Here is a 16,053-nt window from a genome sequence, read left to right as displayed (position 1 = left end):
GGAACCGGATCGCCACTCCGCTCCCTTCACCAGTTCTCTGACAGTCTCCTGCCGTCAGCTCCGCCCAGGGGCGGATCCCGGGGGAATTGCGACAACTGAGTGGTTGCGGGATTTAGGTCGCGAGTGGGTGGAGCGCGGAGATGTAGGGATCGGGCCAGTCTCACCATCCTAAAATATCCCTCGCCTGGACTGTCCGTATTTGAGCTATCTTAAGTCTTGAATTTTCCACCCTTCCTTCCCTCCAGCAGGACGGATTTCGTCGTGAGTGACCAGACACGCAGCGCTTGCTCAACCTGTGGCTTGCCGTCGCGGCGGGGCGGGGCGGGGCGAGAGAGCGGAAATACAGCGCGCAAACCCGGTTCCCTCTCCCCTCGCCCCCGCCCGGGCCACGTGTGCGCGCGCCGTCTGGGGGCGGGGCCAGCCCGCGCAGGCCCCGCCCTCCCTTCGTGAGACGCCGCGGTCCTGCGGGCGGGGGCTCCGGTCCGGGCTTTGGCTGCCGCCCCGGTGTAGTAGCGGGGGCGGCGGCCGGGGGCAGCGCGGCTCCTTCCCTTGTTGTGTGTGTCGGTGCCTCCTCGCCATCTTGTTGCAAAGCCCTTTCTTGTCGGCGGGACTCCCGGGGGCCGCGGGGCGGGAGGCATCAGAAGCGAAGAAGGGAGGGAGGGGAAGAAGGGAGGCAGTGCCGCCTTTTTTTTTTTTTGCATCACGTTTTTTTAAAATTTGCAAATTTATATTTTGCAAATATTTTGGGAGACATTGATTTTTCTCCCCGTGCTCCCCCGTTCTTCCCTGCGGAGTGCGCTGCGCCGCCCAGCCCTGTCGCCCCCCGGAGGTGATCCCTCCCTCCTGCCTGCCCGCCAGCCTGACCTGTGCCCGGCTCGCGGGCCGCAGCCTCGGCCCCGGCGCGCCCCCGGCAGCTCTCGGCGCGATGAGCATAGAGACGCTACTGGAGGCGGCCCGCTTCCTGGAATGGCAAGCGCAGCAACAACAGAGAGCACGTGGTGAGCGGCCGGGCTGGGCCCCTGGGGCACTGGGGAAGGGGAAGCGAGTGACCTCGGTATCTGAGCCCACGCGAAACCACGGGCAGCCCCCCACCCAGGCGGCCTGCGAAGCCGGGCAACACACGGCTCCCCGCAAGAGCCGCCGCCCGGGAAGGAGTAATGTGGGCAGTGAAATTAATTAATGAATTCATTAACATGCAGCTAGGGACGCGGCTCCTGCGGGCGTCACCCCAGCTGCCTGGCACCCCTGTGCACCTTCCGTGGGGGGCTCCTTTTGCGTGGGCCAACGGAGCCCTCGGTAGCGCTGAGGATGTGTGAGCCGGGGGGTGGGGTGAGGAATGGTGTTGCGTGGGGGTGGCAGACCCGCGTGTGCGTGTGTGAGTGCACGGGGGATGTGTGATGTGCGCCTCGGGAGAGAGGATGAACGGACGTGTACACGGGCGTGTGTGTAGCACACGAGTGGGCGTGTGTGTAACGGAGTGGTGGTGGGGATTACTCTACGCCGAACAGCTCTCCGGCTTCCCTGGCCCCGTGGGGAGGGTGCTGGGGGCGCTCCCGGCAGATCTACGCGCCTCTTGGGGCGGAGGCGGCCTTTGCAGAATGAAATGACATCGCGTGTCTTATGATCCTGGCCAGCCCTGCCTGACCCCGCCTCCCAGAGCTGGGCTGGGTCGCGCGTCAGGGGTTTGGGTGAGAGCCGGACTAATTGGGTGTCTGCAAAACAGCCGCGGGTCGCTGGGGGCAACCCTCAGGCACCCCTCGCTGCACACTGCTTTAGCCGGTGTGGAATGTGGCGTGTCTGCGCGTTCCAAACCCGCTCTCGCCTGGAATGTTGCGTGTGCTTGCGTTCCAAGCCCGTTGGTTACACCGGGTGGTGACGTGGACGGGCTCCGCCCCCGACCACGTGCACCCGGGACACTCCCGCTGGGGACGGCGTGGTCCGGCCCCTCCTCGCAGCCTCGCGCTCGTCCGGGGGCGGGGTCTGGGCGGGGCTGGCAAGGGGCCTTGCCCCGGGTTCGGCCCCGGCCTCGGCCTCTGGACATCTCCGGGGGAGAGCCTTTGCCCTGCGGAGGAGGAGGAGCCGAGCTCACCTGTCGGTTCTCGCCCCATCTCCAGTGTTTGATCCTGAGGCGAGGGAAACCCTCAGAATCTCAGCGCAACTAGACATTTAGAGCTCACATCTTCCCACTGACCCTCAAAATGTTATCACCAGACTCCCCCCCCCCCCCGGCAACTTCCTGGGCCATACTGGAATGAGCCGGGCTGAGAAGGGGCAAACTTTGGCGCTCCCTCGACAAGGGGACGACGACACTAATATCTCCTATCCCCACGCGCCCTTGGTGGTCTATAGCTTCAGGGTGCTGCAAAAAGAGGGGGTGGGAGGAAAGACCTTCCTTTCCCAGACTGCCACGAGGGCCTCAGCCCCGGAGCGGCGTGTGCGCAGGACCTGGGGACTCCCGTTCCCTCCCAGCCCCCACAGACCCCCTCGGCAGGGTCGGTTGTGGTGGAGAGAGTGCTTTGCTCTCCTTTCCTTTCTCTCTGCCTATTGTTGCTTCAGTGATGAGTCATGCAGGAGGTAGTAGTGTGTGTTGTGTGCGCGCGCGCCGTGTGCCGCCGCGGCGGCGGGCGGGGGAGCGGCAGCGGGCAAGGGGCGGGGGGCTGCGGGGCCGCCGGCCTTGTTGGGCCGCCGACCGGCCTCTCAAGGTCAAGAGTCACTCGAGATACTGGAAACCTAGATGCTTGGGTTTTGCGGAACTGATGGGCTGGGACATCCGCCCACACTCTCCTCCCCCTTGTCTTCGGGGTCCAGAGCAGGGTCAGGCAATGGACAGTGCAGTGGTGGTGACCGAGGATGTCCTGCCTGTGGGCCCAGTGGGGGGGGGGGGGAGGAGCGTGCACCAGGTCTGGAGAGACTGAGTCACCTGCTGCCACCATCAACACAATGCAGTTGGAGAGTACCTATTGTGTTCCCACTGTGAACCAGGCCCTCTGCTAGGGGTGAACCTATTGAAGCTGATTTTACCCCAGGGAACACACACTTCATCCTCCCCTTCCCACCCTTTCCCAAATAAGAAAGCCCAGAGCTGACCAGGGAGGTAGAAGGTGATGTGGAGGAACCCAGGAAGGGTTCTCTCCTGGGAAGTTACAGAGCCTTGCTCCTCCCCAGGGGGTAAGAACTGGGGGCAGACCAAGTTCAGCTGCCCAGTCACAGTTTCCTGGTGCTGGGTCAGGGGGTCTTAAGGGATGGGGGGGTTAAAGCCAAATCTACTCCAGAAACCCATGTATAGATGGCCAGACCTGGTCCCAGCAGTTTAATCTCCAGAATTCATTTTCTTCTCCCTCCTGATGCTCTGGCCTCTGACCTGGGATGGGAGGAATAGGAGAGAAGGGGGTGGCATGTGAACTTGCTGACCAGAACCACTTTGCTGGGGTATACCTGATGACCAGCTCTGAGCAGGGATCCTCTTGTCCATTCCCCCTTTCAACCTCAAGGGTGGGTTTTCTGACCTAGACCAGCCAGTTTGCTCACATGATGAACCTGAGGATGTGTATGCATGTGAATACGTGAGACAGAAGACAGCAAAGGGCTGAGCCATCCTGGTGCTCAGCAGGAAGGCCTGGCCTGGTCTTGCAGGTGGCTAAGATGCGACTCTCTTCTGTCTTGATTGGAGAGAACTGGTCTAAATGTCCAGAAGCTCCTGACCAAGTCTCACCTTGGGCCTGCCTTAAGCACCAAGCTCCCTGTTAGCACTCAGGACGGGAGAATCCCTGGTGCATGTTCCGGGCCGCCCCGTATGGACTCCTCCACCGCCAGCCCTGTGCCTACTGAGCCCCTGGGCCACAGTAGCTTGAGAAGGTTGGAGGCAGCACAGTGTCCATGCTCTTGACTGTGGGCTGAAGCCTTGGCCCCTGGATCACCCCAGGGGGTCATGCTAAATTTTGGGGGGGCAGCCCAGGGTGGAGCCCAGGGAAGGTGCCAGAGTATGAGTGCATGTATGTGAGGGAGACAGGGAGTGCACCCGGGGGTGCAATGGAACATTCCTGTAAGAAGCCTAAACGCAGACTGCCCCTGAGGGAGCCCTAAGGGAGGCCCTACAACCATCAGTTTGCTTCCTCTCCAGTGCACAGGGAGAGGGTCGCTGCTGGGTGGGGAGTGTGCCAGAGCTGGGGGAAGGGGCAGGAAGCTTTGGTGGGTTGAGTCTGGCATGGGGCACCCCCTTTTCTTCACTACCAGTCAAGCTTTAACAGGCTGGTTCAGGTGTGATAGAGCTGTGCCATTTTCCTGGATCCTTCCTGGCACCTGTGAGGGGAACTGGCCTGGTTCTGGAAAAGAGAGGGTAGGTGAGAAGGAGGTGAGCTTTGGAGTTGCTTTAAAATATGGGGAATGGGTGGTTTGCCTGCAGTGTGGGTTCCCAGGGCACTTTTCCTTAGGACTTGGCCCTGCCAGTCCCTCTGCCTGTGGAGAATGGAGCACTTGCCCCAAGGCCAATGAAAGTTTAGGTCCTGGGTCAGTCAGAGGAATGGGGGAGCGGACTGTGTTGGGCCCTGAGCTCAAGGGCCTTGTCTTGGGGGGAGGTGGGGAGTGGAAGGGGAGTGGGGAAGGGGACTGGGGATGTCCCAGGATGGGCCTAAGAAGGGCTCTGTAGCTGGAACTCTGCAGGCTTCTTTGCCATTGTGGTTTGTGGCAAGCTGGAGAGCTGAGAGCTGCTTTTCTCTGGGGCTGTAACATAAGCCTGGGTGAGCAAGGCCTCCCTGTGTGGGAGCACGCCTGCACTGGCCTGGCATCTCCCCTTCCTGAAGGGCAGGGGAGATAGGGAAGAGGCCCACTGACCAGCCCAGCCTCTGCACTCTGGCTGCTGGGAAACCACTGAGTGCTCCCCCTCTCAAAACACTTCCCCCTCTACTTCCTCCTTCCCCCCTGCAGGAGGGAGGGGCTAGGGGCAGGCCTAGTTCACACTCAAGCTGGTGACTGGCCGAAGGACCCTGAGGCCTCAGGTTTTCTGGGGCCTCTGAGCCAGTAAGACATTTGGAGGGTTGGTGCCCTCCTCCTCCCTAGGGGGGAACTTAGCCAACTTCAGTCCCCCAGCCCCACCCAAGGTGGTGGCGTGTTTGGGGCGTGTCCACCAGCCAGTGCTGTCAGCTCTGTTAGTCAGCAGAGGGCTGAATGCAGGGCTGTCCAGCCAGCTCCCTGGCCTGGGGGTTGCAGACTCTCCCAGGGCCAGCCCAGCCTGTGGCCTGGGAACCCGGTGGTCAGCCTGGGAGAGGACAGGACAGGGTGGAGATGGAGAGGGGCCTCTGCGTCAGCTCCTGAGCAGGCCTCACCTTCCTGCTGGGCTTTCAGTGGAACTGCTGGGGTGCAGGGTTCCCAGAGTCCTTTGCCTTGCTCGACCCCTATTAGGAATCCCGGCTTTCCTCTCTGCCTGCTGCTTACCGTTCCAGTTTGTGCTGCTGCTGGTGGCAGGGAGGGCGGGGGGATTTGGGAGAAATGATTTCTAGCATTCTAGAAGGGGCAGAGAGGGAACAAATGTGTTTGTTGAATTGTCCCTGAGGAAAACAAAGGCCTTGGGACCTAGCCTGGGAGTCAAGAGTCCTGAGCCATTTCCTCATGTGTGAAATGAAGCTGATATCCCTGTCCTGCCTGTGATGGGGGGGCCTTGTGAGGATCCAGGGGGGTGTGAATATGTGTGGGAAGATACCTAGTGAGTACATGTTGGCACAACAAGTATAGAGCATCCAGCCAGGCATCAGGAGACTTGCTGTGTGACCCTCAACAAATCACTTTGCCTCTCTGAGCTGACTTTACCTCATCTGTGAAATGAAGGTACTGCCTGCCCTCTAGAAGGTGCTTGGTAAATGTCACCGAAGGCATTCCCCAGAAGGAGTGCTCTGTCTGTGCCCCTCTGTTCTCCCGTGGTGACCTGTGAAGTCTTGTGGACTGGGCTCTTGCTCCTCATCTTCCCTGCTCATCATGTGCTGTGCTGGGCCTGCAGCATCCTCTGACAGCTCCTGCTCTGCCTTCCCGTCCCATCCCTCCCCAGCCTGGACTGTTAGCCTGTTACTTGTCCTCCCACAACCCCTGCCCCAGGCTGTGAGCTCCCCAGGGCAGGGATCAGGTCTGCCTTATTCATTCACTGCCGTGCCCCCAACACTTACCCCAGTGCCTGGCTGGATGTGGTTGGGTATTCGTGGTGTCTCAGGCAGGGCAGGGTGTCGCTGAGCACTTAACTGGGATAGGGTCAGAGGATGGGTTAGGGTTGGAGGATAGGTGAAACTGGGGCCCAGGACCATCAGCCCCACTGAGACGCCCCTTGTGTTCTCTGTGCGTAGAGGAGCAGGAGCGGCTTCGCTTGGAGCGGGAACGGGAGCAAGAGCAGAAGAAGGCCAGTAGCCTGGCCAGATTGGCACATTCCCTGCCTGTGGAGGAACCCCGCATTGAGGCGCCACCCCTGCCTCTGTCCCCGCCGGCACCCCCACCGGCACCCCCACCACCGATTGCCACCCCCACGCCACTGACTGTCATTCCTATTCCCGTAGTGACCAACTCCCCTCAGCCACTGCCCCCACCCCCACCGATGCCCCCTGCAGCCCAGCCTCTGCCCCTGGCACCTCGGCAGCCGGCCCTGGTCAGCACCCCTGGACTCAGCATTAAGGAGCCTGCCCCCCTGCCAACCAGGCCGCAGGTGCCCACCCCTGCTCCCCTCCTGCCAGACTCGAAGGCCACCATTCCATCCACCGGCAGCCCCAAGCCTTTGCAGCCCCTCCCCACACCCATCCTGACCATAGCACCACATCCTGGAGTCCAGCCTCAGCTGGCCCCCCAACAGCCACCCCCACCCACGCTTGGGACCCTGAAGTTGGCACCAGCTGAAGAAGTCAAATCCAGCGAGCAGAAGAAGAGGCCTGGGGGGTGAGTGAGGCAGAGTCGGTGCTGGGGGGATGGAGAGGAGAACTGTCCACCCCCTGGGCTGTGTGTGCAAGAGAAGTACCCTCCCATGCTAGCCCTTCAGAGGCATGTCCTGCTGCCCAGAAGCACCTCCTATATTTGGACACATTCTCACTGTGCCCATCTCTGTCCCGGGAATGAATGGCCATCGCCCTCTGTTGTTCTCAGGCTTCTATGTTCTCGGACTCCCTCCAAACCTGAGGCTTATGGCATTTCCAGGCCTCTGGACAGAGTATTGGATTATGGGCCTCCTGGGTGAGGGCTGGGGTCAACCGGCTGTTTGCGAGGCCCAAGAGCCTCTGTCTCCCTTGCGGTTGGCTGGGTGGGATGGAGGGTTACAGGGCTTGTGGCTTATGAGCATAGATGTGCCCTCCAGGGCGTGAACGCAGCACTGCACAGAACGACGCCTCTGTTGCTGTTTTTATAGAGAGAATGTTGGGGACAAAAAGCCTGTGGCAATTTGTGGGGTGGCGGCGGGGGTCAGGAAGGCCTCCAAATTGGGCTCTCCTCCCTGAGCCTCCTGTCTGTCTGGGTTTCAGGATCGGAACCAGAGAAGTCCACAACAAATTGGAGAAGAACAGGTGTGTGTGGGTGCGTGTGTGACTCGGGCCCACCCCGCCTGCTCCCAGGACTCGCTCCACCCTTGGTCCCCAAGCGCCCCTTGGGCCTTCCCTACCCGCTCCAGCCCCCGCCCCCCGGCGCTGGCTGACCGGCCCTTGCTCCCTCTCCCCAGGAGGGCCCATCTGAAGGAATGCTTTGAGACCCTGAAGCGTAATATCCCCAACGTGGATGACAAGAAGACGTCGAATCTGAGCGTGCTGCGGACGGCGCTGCGGTACATCCAGGTATGGGGGAGGGAAGCAGCGGCCGGCGGTGGCGGCGCCAGCTTCCTCCCCACTTCGCCTTCCTCCTTCCCTCGCTGCGGCCCGGCCCCGCCCTGCCGCTCTCCCCGCTCCCCCCGGCTCCCCCGCCCGCCTCCACGCGGGCGCTGAGCACATGGCCCGGCTGACGTCAGCGGGGCTCCCTGCCCGGGAGGCGGCGGGCGGAAGGGCGCGCGTGCGCAGAGGAAAGCGCGGCGGTGCTCCCCTGCCTGCCTCCCCCGCCCGGCTGCTCCGCGGAGCCCCTGCCGTCTGCTCTGCGCCGCAGCCTCGGCATCCCTGGGACCCGGGAGGCGCGCGCTGTAAACTCGCTTGGTGTAAAACCCCCTGCCCGGCCCCCGCTTTGCGCGTGCGAGTGCACCCGCGGGTGAGAAGGGCGTGGAGCGAGCACGGCGCCCCAACCCGCCCTCAGTGCCTGGGCGGGAACTTCGGCCTGCCTGTCGCTAGTTGTGGGGGCAGTCTGGGCGTGGTCTCCGTCCACACTGCGGCGCGCTTGAGGCCCCCCACTTTTACCCCAGAAAGATAAAGGCCCTTTTGGTGCGTTCATTGAGGTGCCACGACCCGAGTTTGGGGCTTGGGGGAATGCGGCGGTCTGGGTGACAAATACGCTGGGCCAAATCTTAGAAAAAAATTACAGTTTCCTCCCAATTGGGTTAAAAAAGGGGGGGAACCTTTTTTAAGGGGCCCTCCTGGTCGTGTGCCCCCCCTTTGGGCATTGGCTTCCCTCTGCAATACTGGGGGTGGGGGCTGCCAGATAAGACAGTTGCCATGACGGCCCTGAGTTTCGGTTTCCTTGGGAACCGGCGGTGGGTTCCGCGGGCCGGGAAGGCTGTGGGGGATGGGGCGGGCCGACACGCTCGGCTGCCGTGGAGACGGAGAGCCGTTGGGGAATGGGAGGGACTTCGGGATCCCTGCCCGCGTGGGGCGGGGGTAGGGTGAATCTCGGGGGTCTCCTTGTTGACCCACTTGTGAAGTCCGGGGTGCTGGGCGGCGTCACGGTCCCTGGGGGAGGGGGCAGCGAGGGTCCGGCCAGGCTAGGAGGCAGCTACGGGACGCCACCCTTCCCCTGGTCTCGACTGCGGGGTCACAGCCCTGAGGTAACCGGAGCCTGACTTGATGGCGGGGGGGGGGGGGGGGCGGAGGCGCGGCGACTCCCTCCTCCTTCCACCTCACGCGAACGCGCACCCTTCCTCCCGCCCTCCTGGGCGAGGTGGGGGGCCTGGCACGCCTCCAGGCCACTTCCCGGCAGCCGGGAGGGGCGGGGCCGAGCTCGCGGATTGGGTGAGCCTGGCTGGGGGCGGGGCCCCTGAGCGTGCGGAGGGAGGGTGCGGCTGGCGGGGAGTGACGCAGCAAAGCCGGGTCCGCGTGGGTGTGCCCGTGCTCCGGGAGGGGCGGGGCTTCGCTGGCGACCGGAGTTGCCCCGGCGCGGAGCGGGAGTGGGGGGGGGGGTCCCGGGAGGTTGTGAAAGGCCGGATGGCTTATTTCTGGGTGTTTTCTGCAGAACTTGGGCTTGGGTATAATTTGCTGGTCTTTCAGTCATTCGGCCTCTTAGCAAGTCACTCTACATGCTGTGACATTCTTGTGAATAAGGAATTTCCTCTCCTGTGCGGTGATGCTGAATGGGAAAAAATAATAGTACCTTTGTCATAGGAATGTTAGGCGGGTTAGCTGAGATTGTTTTTATATGTAATTCGAAGCAGTCTTAATAGTAATTATTATCGAGTAATAGGAAGAATTGAATGGCACGTCCGTCTTTATAGATGCGTAGATATGTATTTGGGGAGGGGCGCCTTGCCTAACGTGTAGATTTGAAAAGAATTCAGAAATACTCAGTGGAAGCAGCAGAATGAAGCTTCTTAGGAGCTGAGCCTGGGTTAAGTAGGTTAAGTAGGAAGTGGAGTGGACCCCAGGCTGTCCATAAGGGATACTTGTTCTGGTGCTATTAATAGAAGCAGGAACAGCAGAAAACTCACAAGACTTTCTGTAAATGCTCAACTTCATTCATTCATTTATTCATTCAGATAGTTTTAGCCAGGTCCTGTGTCTTCTTCTGAAGATACAGTGGAAAGGAAAAAAAAATACGGGTCTCTGTCCTTGGAGGTTTGGTCTTGTGACAGAGTGTAAACAAGTAGACATATAGAAGACTGCCAGGAGGGCATAATAGGGACAGGTGTGGCAGGATTTGTTCTGGGAAGGCAGGGAAGTCAATGCTGAGGAAAGGACATTTGAGCTGAGATCTGCAGGGTAAGTCAGGGTGAAGTAGGCAAAGTGGGGGCCAGAGAGCCCAGCACAGGCCAAAGTTTCTCCACTGCGGGGAGTAGGATGCGTTTTTGGAAGCAAAAAGTAAAGCTGCATGGTGGGACGCACCTGTAGTCTCAGCTACTTAGGAGGTTTAAGGTGGGAGGAATGCTCGAGCCCAGGAGTTTGAGGCCAGCATGGACAACATAGACCCCATCTGAAAAATAAAAACACAAAAGATTAAAAAAGGTTGGTTAGGGTGGTTGCCATGCAGAGATGGGGGACAGCAGGCACAAGAGAAGAGTCAAAACTTGGTCCTGGAGAGGCCAGTGGGACAGTGTGGACTGAGGGCTTTCATTGTATGCTGAGAGCAGGCAGCCATGGGAAAGGTGGTAGCCCCCAGCCAGACTCTAGAGTGGCCTGGAGGTGGTAAAGGATTTGAAGAAAACCACAGTGAAGTGGACAGAGACAGGAAGAGGAGTAGATAGGTACCAAACCATACATCCAGGTAGTCACAGAAAGGAAATAGGTTTAAAATGAAGCGGTTGTGGACTAAAGTTAGAACCTGGGGACACCACAGGGGCCCTAGGCCTATGGAGAACTGGATTAGGTGAGAAGAGGAAGTTTTGACCATGATACTCCCTGGCCCCAAAGTCTAGCCACCCCAAAAGTGGGTAGAGTTCAGGATGGCCGCTTCCAGCCCCCAGCCGTCAAGTGAAGGCTGACTCACCATGGGCCCGTTGTTGATCTGGCCTCATTTGATGTCACATCCAGCCTTGGCCTCTGAGGGGTAGAGCCAGGTGAGAAGCCAACAGGGGCATGGGGAGGTGTGTATGTGAGGGGGAGAGGAGGTCTTTCCTACTGTCTTTCTAACAGAAAATGGGGTCAGGTCAAGAGCTCATGGGGGCACGGAAAAGACTTGGTGTAGAAGGGAGCTGAGAAATGGGACACATGCTGGCCTTTCAGAGCTGTTAGTAGGCTTTGTGCAAAGGGAAACTGGAGTCCCTTAGACAGGCGAGCAGTGCCATAGTGTGGAAGGCATGGTACCTCTTCCTGTGCCAGGGGTTGACTCCTAAGAGGTAGAAGATTGCCAGTGAGCCTGAAAGTGGGGCCATGAAGAAGGGAGCTCCCTCCTGATGTTCTCAGTGAAGGGCGTGGTATCATCGCCATGGAAGGAGGGCCAACCCGAAACCTTAATGAAGGGCTGAAGCCTCTCCCCGATTGCTTAGTTGGAGTCAGTGGATGCTTTTGAGCACCCCAAGAGCCATTTTTCATCGTTAGCTCAGGCATAGGTATAGAAAAAGCGGGATGTTCAGCAGCCTGGGAAGTCTAAGGGCTGTGGGCAGGGTGGTTGGGAAGAGAGGTGGGGTACAGTGTATAAATAGAGCATTATTGAGAGGCAGCACATGTGGGCACACTGGCGTATAGCCCAGGAGGTCGGAGAGGAGGTGCGGAGCCAACAGGTGCTGGGGAGGAGATGGAGGCAAGTTGTGGAGATGAAACAGGGAGGGGTGGGGTCACAAAGTCTAGTGGGTCATTCTCCAAGGATGTTGAAGTTACCAGGGAGATAAGTGAGTGGTGAGATAGAAGCAAGTGTAGGATTGTTTGGGGGTTTTTGGGGAAAGGGTTCCAAGGAGGTAGCTTGTGGCACTGGTGACTGAACAGAGAGTATGAATGGTGGGGTGGCCTTGGGTCTGACCAGGGAAGTAGCGAAGCTGCAGGGAGTGGGGCAAGAGGCAGCAAGGCCCCTTGGGAGAGAGTTGATGTGAGGGGTGGGGAAGGGCCCCCATGCTTGGGGAGGGCTGACCTGGATCTGTGTTTGCCCTCAACAGTGCCTGCCTAAGCCCACGTTGCCCCGGATGCTGGGCCCCACTGGGCAGAGGCATGGATCAGGATGCAGGCGTGGTCTCCAACAGCCTTGTCAGGCTGGGCCCCTGGTGGCTGCAGACTTGTCCCTGTGGGTTGGCTGATGTGCAGAGATGTTTTGAGGTACTGTGGGCCCTGAGGCTGCTGCTAAGGGTGTGTTGCTGTCCCTTACTCTGTCCCCCAGTCCCTGAAGAGGAAGGAGAAGGAATATGAGCATGAGATGGAGCGGCTGGCTCGGGAGAAGATTGCCACGCAGCAGCGGCTGGCAGAGCTCAAGCACGAGCTGAGCCAGTGGATGGACGTGCTGGAGATCGACCGCGTGCTCCGGCAGACGGGCCAGCCTGAGGACGACCAGGCCTCCACCTCGACCGCCTCTGGTGAGCCCTGGCCCCTATGCTGGCCACACCACCCTCAAATGTTGCACCCTACACCTCAAATTCCAGCCTCCCTGGCCAGGCTTTTGCCCACTGGAAAAGATGCCCCTTGCCCCAGCCCTGTCATATCCCCGGGCCCCCACAGGCATCTATGCGTCCAACCACTTGTTTCCCAAGCTCTTCTGACCTGCTCCCTGCCCCCTGTTCCCCCACAGAGGGTGAGGACAACATAGACGAGGATATGGAGGAGGATCGGGCGGGCCTAGGCCCACCTAAGCTGAGCCATCGTCCCCAACCGGAGCTGCTGAAGTCCACCCTGCCACCCCCCAGCACCGCCCCCGCGCCTCTGCCTCCACACCCCCAGCCCCACCCAGTGGCCCTGTCTCCTGCCCACCTTCCTGTGCAGCAGCAGCCGCCACAGCAGAAGACCCCTCTGCCAGCTCCTCCTCCCCCACCGGCTGCCCCTGCCCAGACGCTGATGCCAGCTCCAGCCCATTTGGTGGCCACGGCTGGGGGCGGCTCCACAGTCATTGCCCACACGGCCACTACCCACGCCTCAGTCATCCAGACTGTGAACCACGTTCTACAGGGGCCGGGTGGCAAGCACATCGCCCACATAGCCCCCTCGGCCCCCAGCCCTGCTGTGCAGCTGGCACCTGCCACACCCCCCATTGGCCACATCACAGTGCACCCTGCCACCCTCAACCATGTGGCCCACCTAGGCTCACAGCTGCCCTTGTACCCACAGCCTGTGGCGGTGAGCCAGCCCGTGGCAGTGAGCCACATCGCCCACACCCTCTCGCACCAGCAAGTGAATGGCACAGCTGGGCTGGGGCCCCCAGCCACCGTCATGGCAAAGCCAGCTGTTGGGGCTCAGGTGGTCCACCACCCCCAGCTGGTGGGTCAGACAGTGCTCAACCCTGTGACCATGGTCACCATGCCCTCCTTCCCAGTCAGCACACTCAAGCTGGCTTGAGGATGAGGCCACTCAGAGGCCCCCAGTGGGGGCAGGGAGGGGGACCTATCCCCCACTGTCCCACCCACCAGCTCCACACATTCCAGCCAGGTCCAGGCCCGCCCCCCCCACACCCACCCCCAGGCCTCCTAGGGGAAGGGGGTGCAGAGACTCTGAGCCAGGGGAGGGCGGGGCCGCCCCAGGGAGTTGGGCACAGGGCAGGGACTTACCCTGCTGCACTAGGACTTGATAAAATGACTGATGAGAGATACTCTGAACGTGCCGCCTGTCCGGCCTGGTGCCAGCTCCAATGCTGTTCCTGCTTCCCCACCCTGTCCTCTGAAATCAGTGCGATGTGACTGTCATGTTCTCTGACTTCTTCCCTCCCCTGCCCGCCTTCCCGTGCTGCTGCTGCTGCTGCTGCTGCTATTGCTATTGCTGTCTGGTGAGGTGGCCGAGTGCCCTGGGCCTCCCTACCTGAGCTTCAGTGTTCTCTTCCCAGGCCTCTGGAGGGGAAATGGGGAAAGCGGAACTGAAGCCACTTGGCCCAGAAAGCTGGGGATGGGGGTGGTGAGGGGCCTTGCTCTGAGCACAGGTGACAAATCCTAGGAAGTGGCTGGTCTGGAGTCTCATCCAGACAGGTGGGTGTCCCAACCTGGGGCTCTCTGACCTAGTTTGAGTCACTGTGATTCGTTACAGTAACTATTTTTAATGATTCTATACCAATAATAAACCAAACCCAAGCTGTTGCCAAGCTTCCTGAACACCCCCTTCCAACCCCTGCCACTGGGCTCTTGACCTCAGGAAGGCAGGCTGGGGGTAGGGAAGGAGGGGCTTGGCTGTCCTCCCTTCCGCCTGACCCCTGCAGTGTGTGTCTGCCCTGGGAGGAGAGCTGCTCTGGACTTCTGTCCCTGTCCTTGGCTCTTCATTTCAAGAAGGCAGCAAGGAGGGACGCTTTCCACTCCCCTGCTTCCCTGACCTCTGCTCCGTGCTGTGCACTGCCCCAAGGGATAGGTGGGCCTGGGTGTCTATGGGTGTGGGTGTCCCTTGCAGCTTGGGAGACAGGGGTCACCATCTGGTCTTGGGTCCAGGAGGCTAGAAGCCACATTGCTGAGACATCAGGGAGTTAGAATCCAGAGGTTCGGCCAAAGCCCTAAACCCTTCCCCAGATAAGCCCTGGAGACCTACACAGAGCAGGGCCAGAGCTGGATCATCACTGACTGGGGAGGAAGCTGCTGCTTCTGCTCCAGCTTCTCTGCCTGTCATCTCTGTTCCTGAACATTCCCCTTTCTCCAGTGGGCAATTTTGAGTGTGCCCTCCCTGAGGGACTGCTGTGCACTGCCACCTTTCTCTGAGAAAAGGTCCTTAGTTGGACCAGGGACAGCTGAGCTTGGGGTGGGGAGGAGTGAAGGGGTCCTGTGTTAGGGGTGCTATTTCCCTGCTCTGCCTTGGCAGACTGCTTTGGCCTCTCTTTGTATGTGGGTATTTATTAGAAGGGGCCTTGTGTCAGACACACTTGGCTCTCCACCTGGACGCGCACCAGTGGCCTTTCAGTGTGGGAGGAGTGTCTGTAGGTGTGGAGTTTGCATTGACAGCTGGGGCAGGGTCCTGGGCAGGTGAGGGGCCAGAGGGGAGAGTTCAGGATTCTCTGGAGTGCCCTGCCAGGCACGGAGGAGGCCAGCACAAGTCTTGAATAGGTTCTCCCTTGAAATAAAGACTGTAGTCGCCCAAGAACTCCCTTTCTGTTCCTTCCTGGTCCTGGAGACCTCCAGGGGACTTTCCTATTTGTCTCTCCTGGGGGTGGGGAAAGGGACAGACAGGGACCAGGTCTCCGCCCTCAGAGGCCTGCAGGAGGGAGCCCTGCGCTCGCTCGCCAGCACAGCAACCCCACCTCCTGAGCTTGCTGCCTTCCTGCAGCTGCAGCCGCCTCCACCCTGCACCCTGGCTCTTGGGGGAGCCAGTTTCACTGTTGCCATTGTGACAACAATGGAAAGAACAGAGGGAGAGTCCAGGGCAGGCCTGACACACCAGGACAGTCAGAGCAGCTTTGGCGACCTCGCCCCTCCCTCAGCCCGTCCACCTCCCTGCATCCTGAGGCCAGTCGCCCCCCGGGCCTGCACAGATACCTCATCATCTACCCACCGCCCCCCAGCAGTGGGGGCCTCCAAATCTAGTGCCGAATGACTATGTCCAGATTGGTGACGATGGGTGTTGCTATTGTTTTTGTTGTCGTTTGTGAATGCTGTGACGCTGTGTGCCCAAGTGGGCAGCCACCACCCAGCCCTTCCTTGGGTGTCCCCCCCCCCCCAGAGCTGTCAGGAGTACATCTGTCCTCACCCTGTGGGACCGCCTGCCCCTGCCCTTCCAGCCTGGGACACACACACACACATACACTCTTCTTACCTCTCATGCGTGTTTTACTTTTTGATGTTCAGAGTGGCTCACTGGCTGGGAGTCTTTACCTCGGGGAGAGGGGGAGGTTGGTTCCTTGGGGGAGCCAAAAAAGGGCAGGGAATGCCTGGAGGGTAACTGGGGGTCATCACAACCCCTGCTGTCCCTGCTCTCTCCAAGAATAGCTTCTCCCCCAATCCCAGGGTCCCACCCCCAACCCCTAAAGAGGTGGCCCTTGTTTACAGTGAGGACTCAGTCACTGTGTCTCCGTTTCCTGAAATTTAAACTGTAGCGACCCCAGACTGTAGAGATTTTTATGTGTTTGGATACATCTGCTGTGTGGGGGAAAAAAAAACTACAAAAACCCTAATTTTGTACATATTGTATTTTTACTATTGAACTGTATTCT

The 16,053-nt window shown here is 59.9% G+C and overlaps 1 protein-coding gene across 1 annotated transcript; it reads left to right on the top strand.

Annotated features, from left to right (window-relative positions):
- Positions 1-925: 925 nt before the first annotated feature.
- MNT (MAX network transcriptional repressor) lies at positions 926-13,662 on the top strand. Its single transcript, XM_012653047.1, has 6 exons — positions 926-998; positions 6,327-6,906; positions 7,482-7,523; positions 7,676-7,787; positions 12,109-12,301; positions 12,514-13,662. The coding sequence occupies exons 1-6, from the start codon at positions 926-928 to the stop codon at positions 13,272-13,274; spliced, it is 1,761 nt and encodes a 586-aa protein (XP_012508501.1). The 3' UTR covers positions 13,275-13,662.
- The last annotated feature ends 2,391 nt before the right edge of the window (positions 13,663-16,053 follow it).

This window comes from Propithecus coquereli, unplaced genomic scaffold (genome assembly GCF_000956105.1).
Source record: "Propithecus coquereli isolate 6110/MARCELLA unplaced genomic scaffold, Pcoq_1.0 Scaffold409, whole genome shotgun sequence".
NCBI classification, from domain to species: domain Eukaryota; kingdom Metazoa; phylum Chordata; class Mammalia; order Primates; family Indriidae; genus Propithecus; species Propithecus coquereli.
The sequence above is the reverse complement of the archived record's forward strand: the minus strand, read 5'-3'. Positions and strand labels throughout refer to the sequence as shown.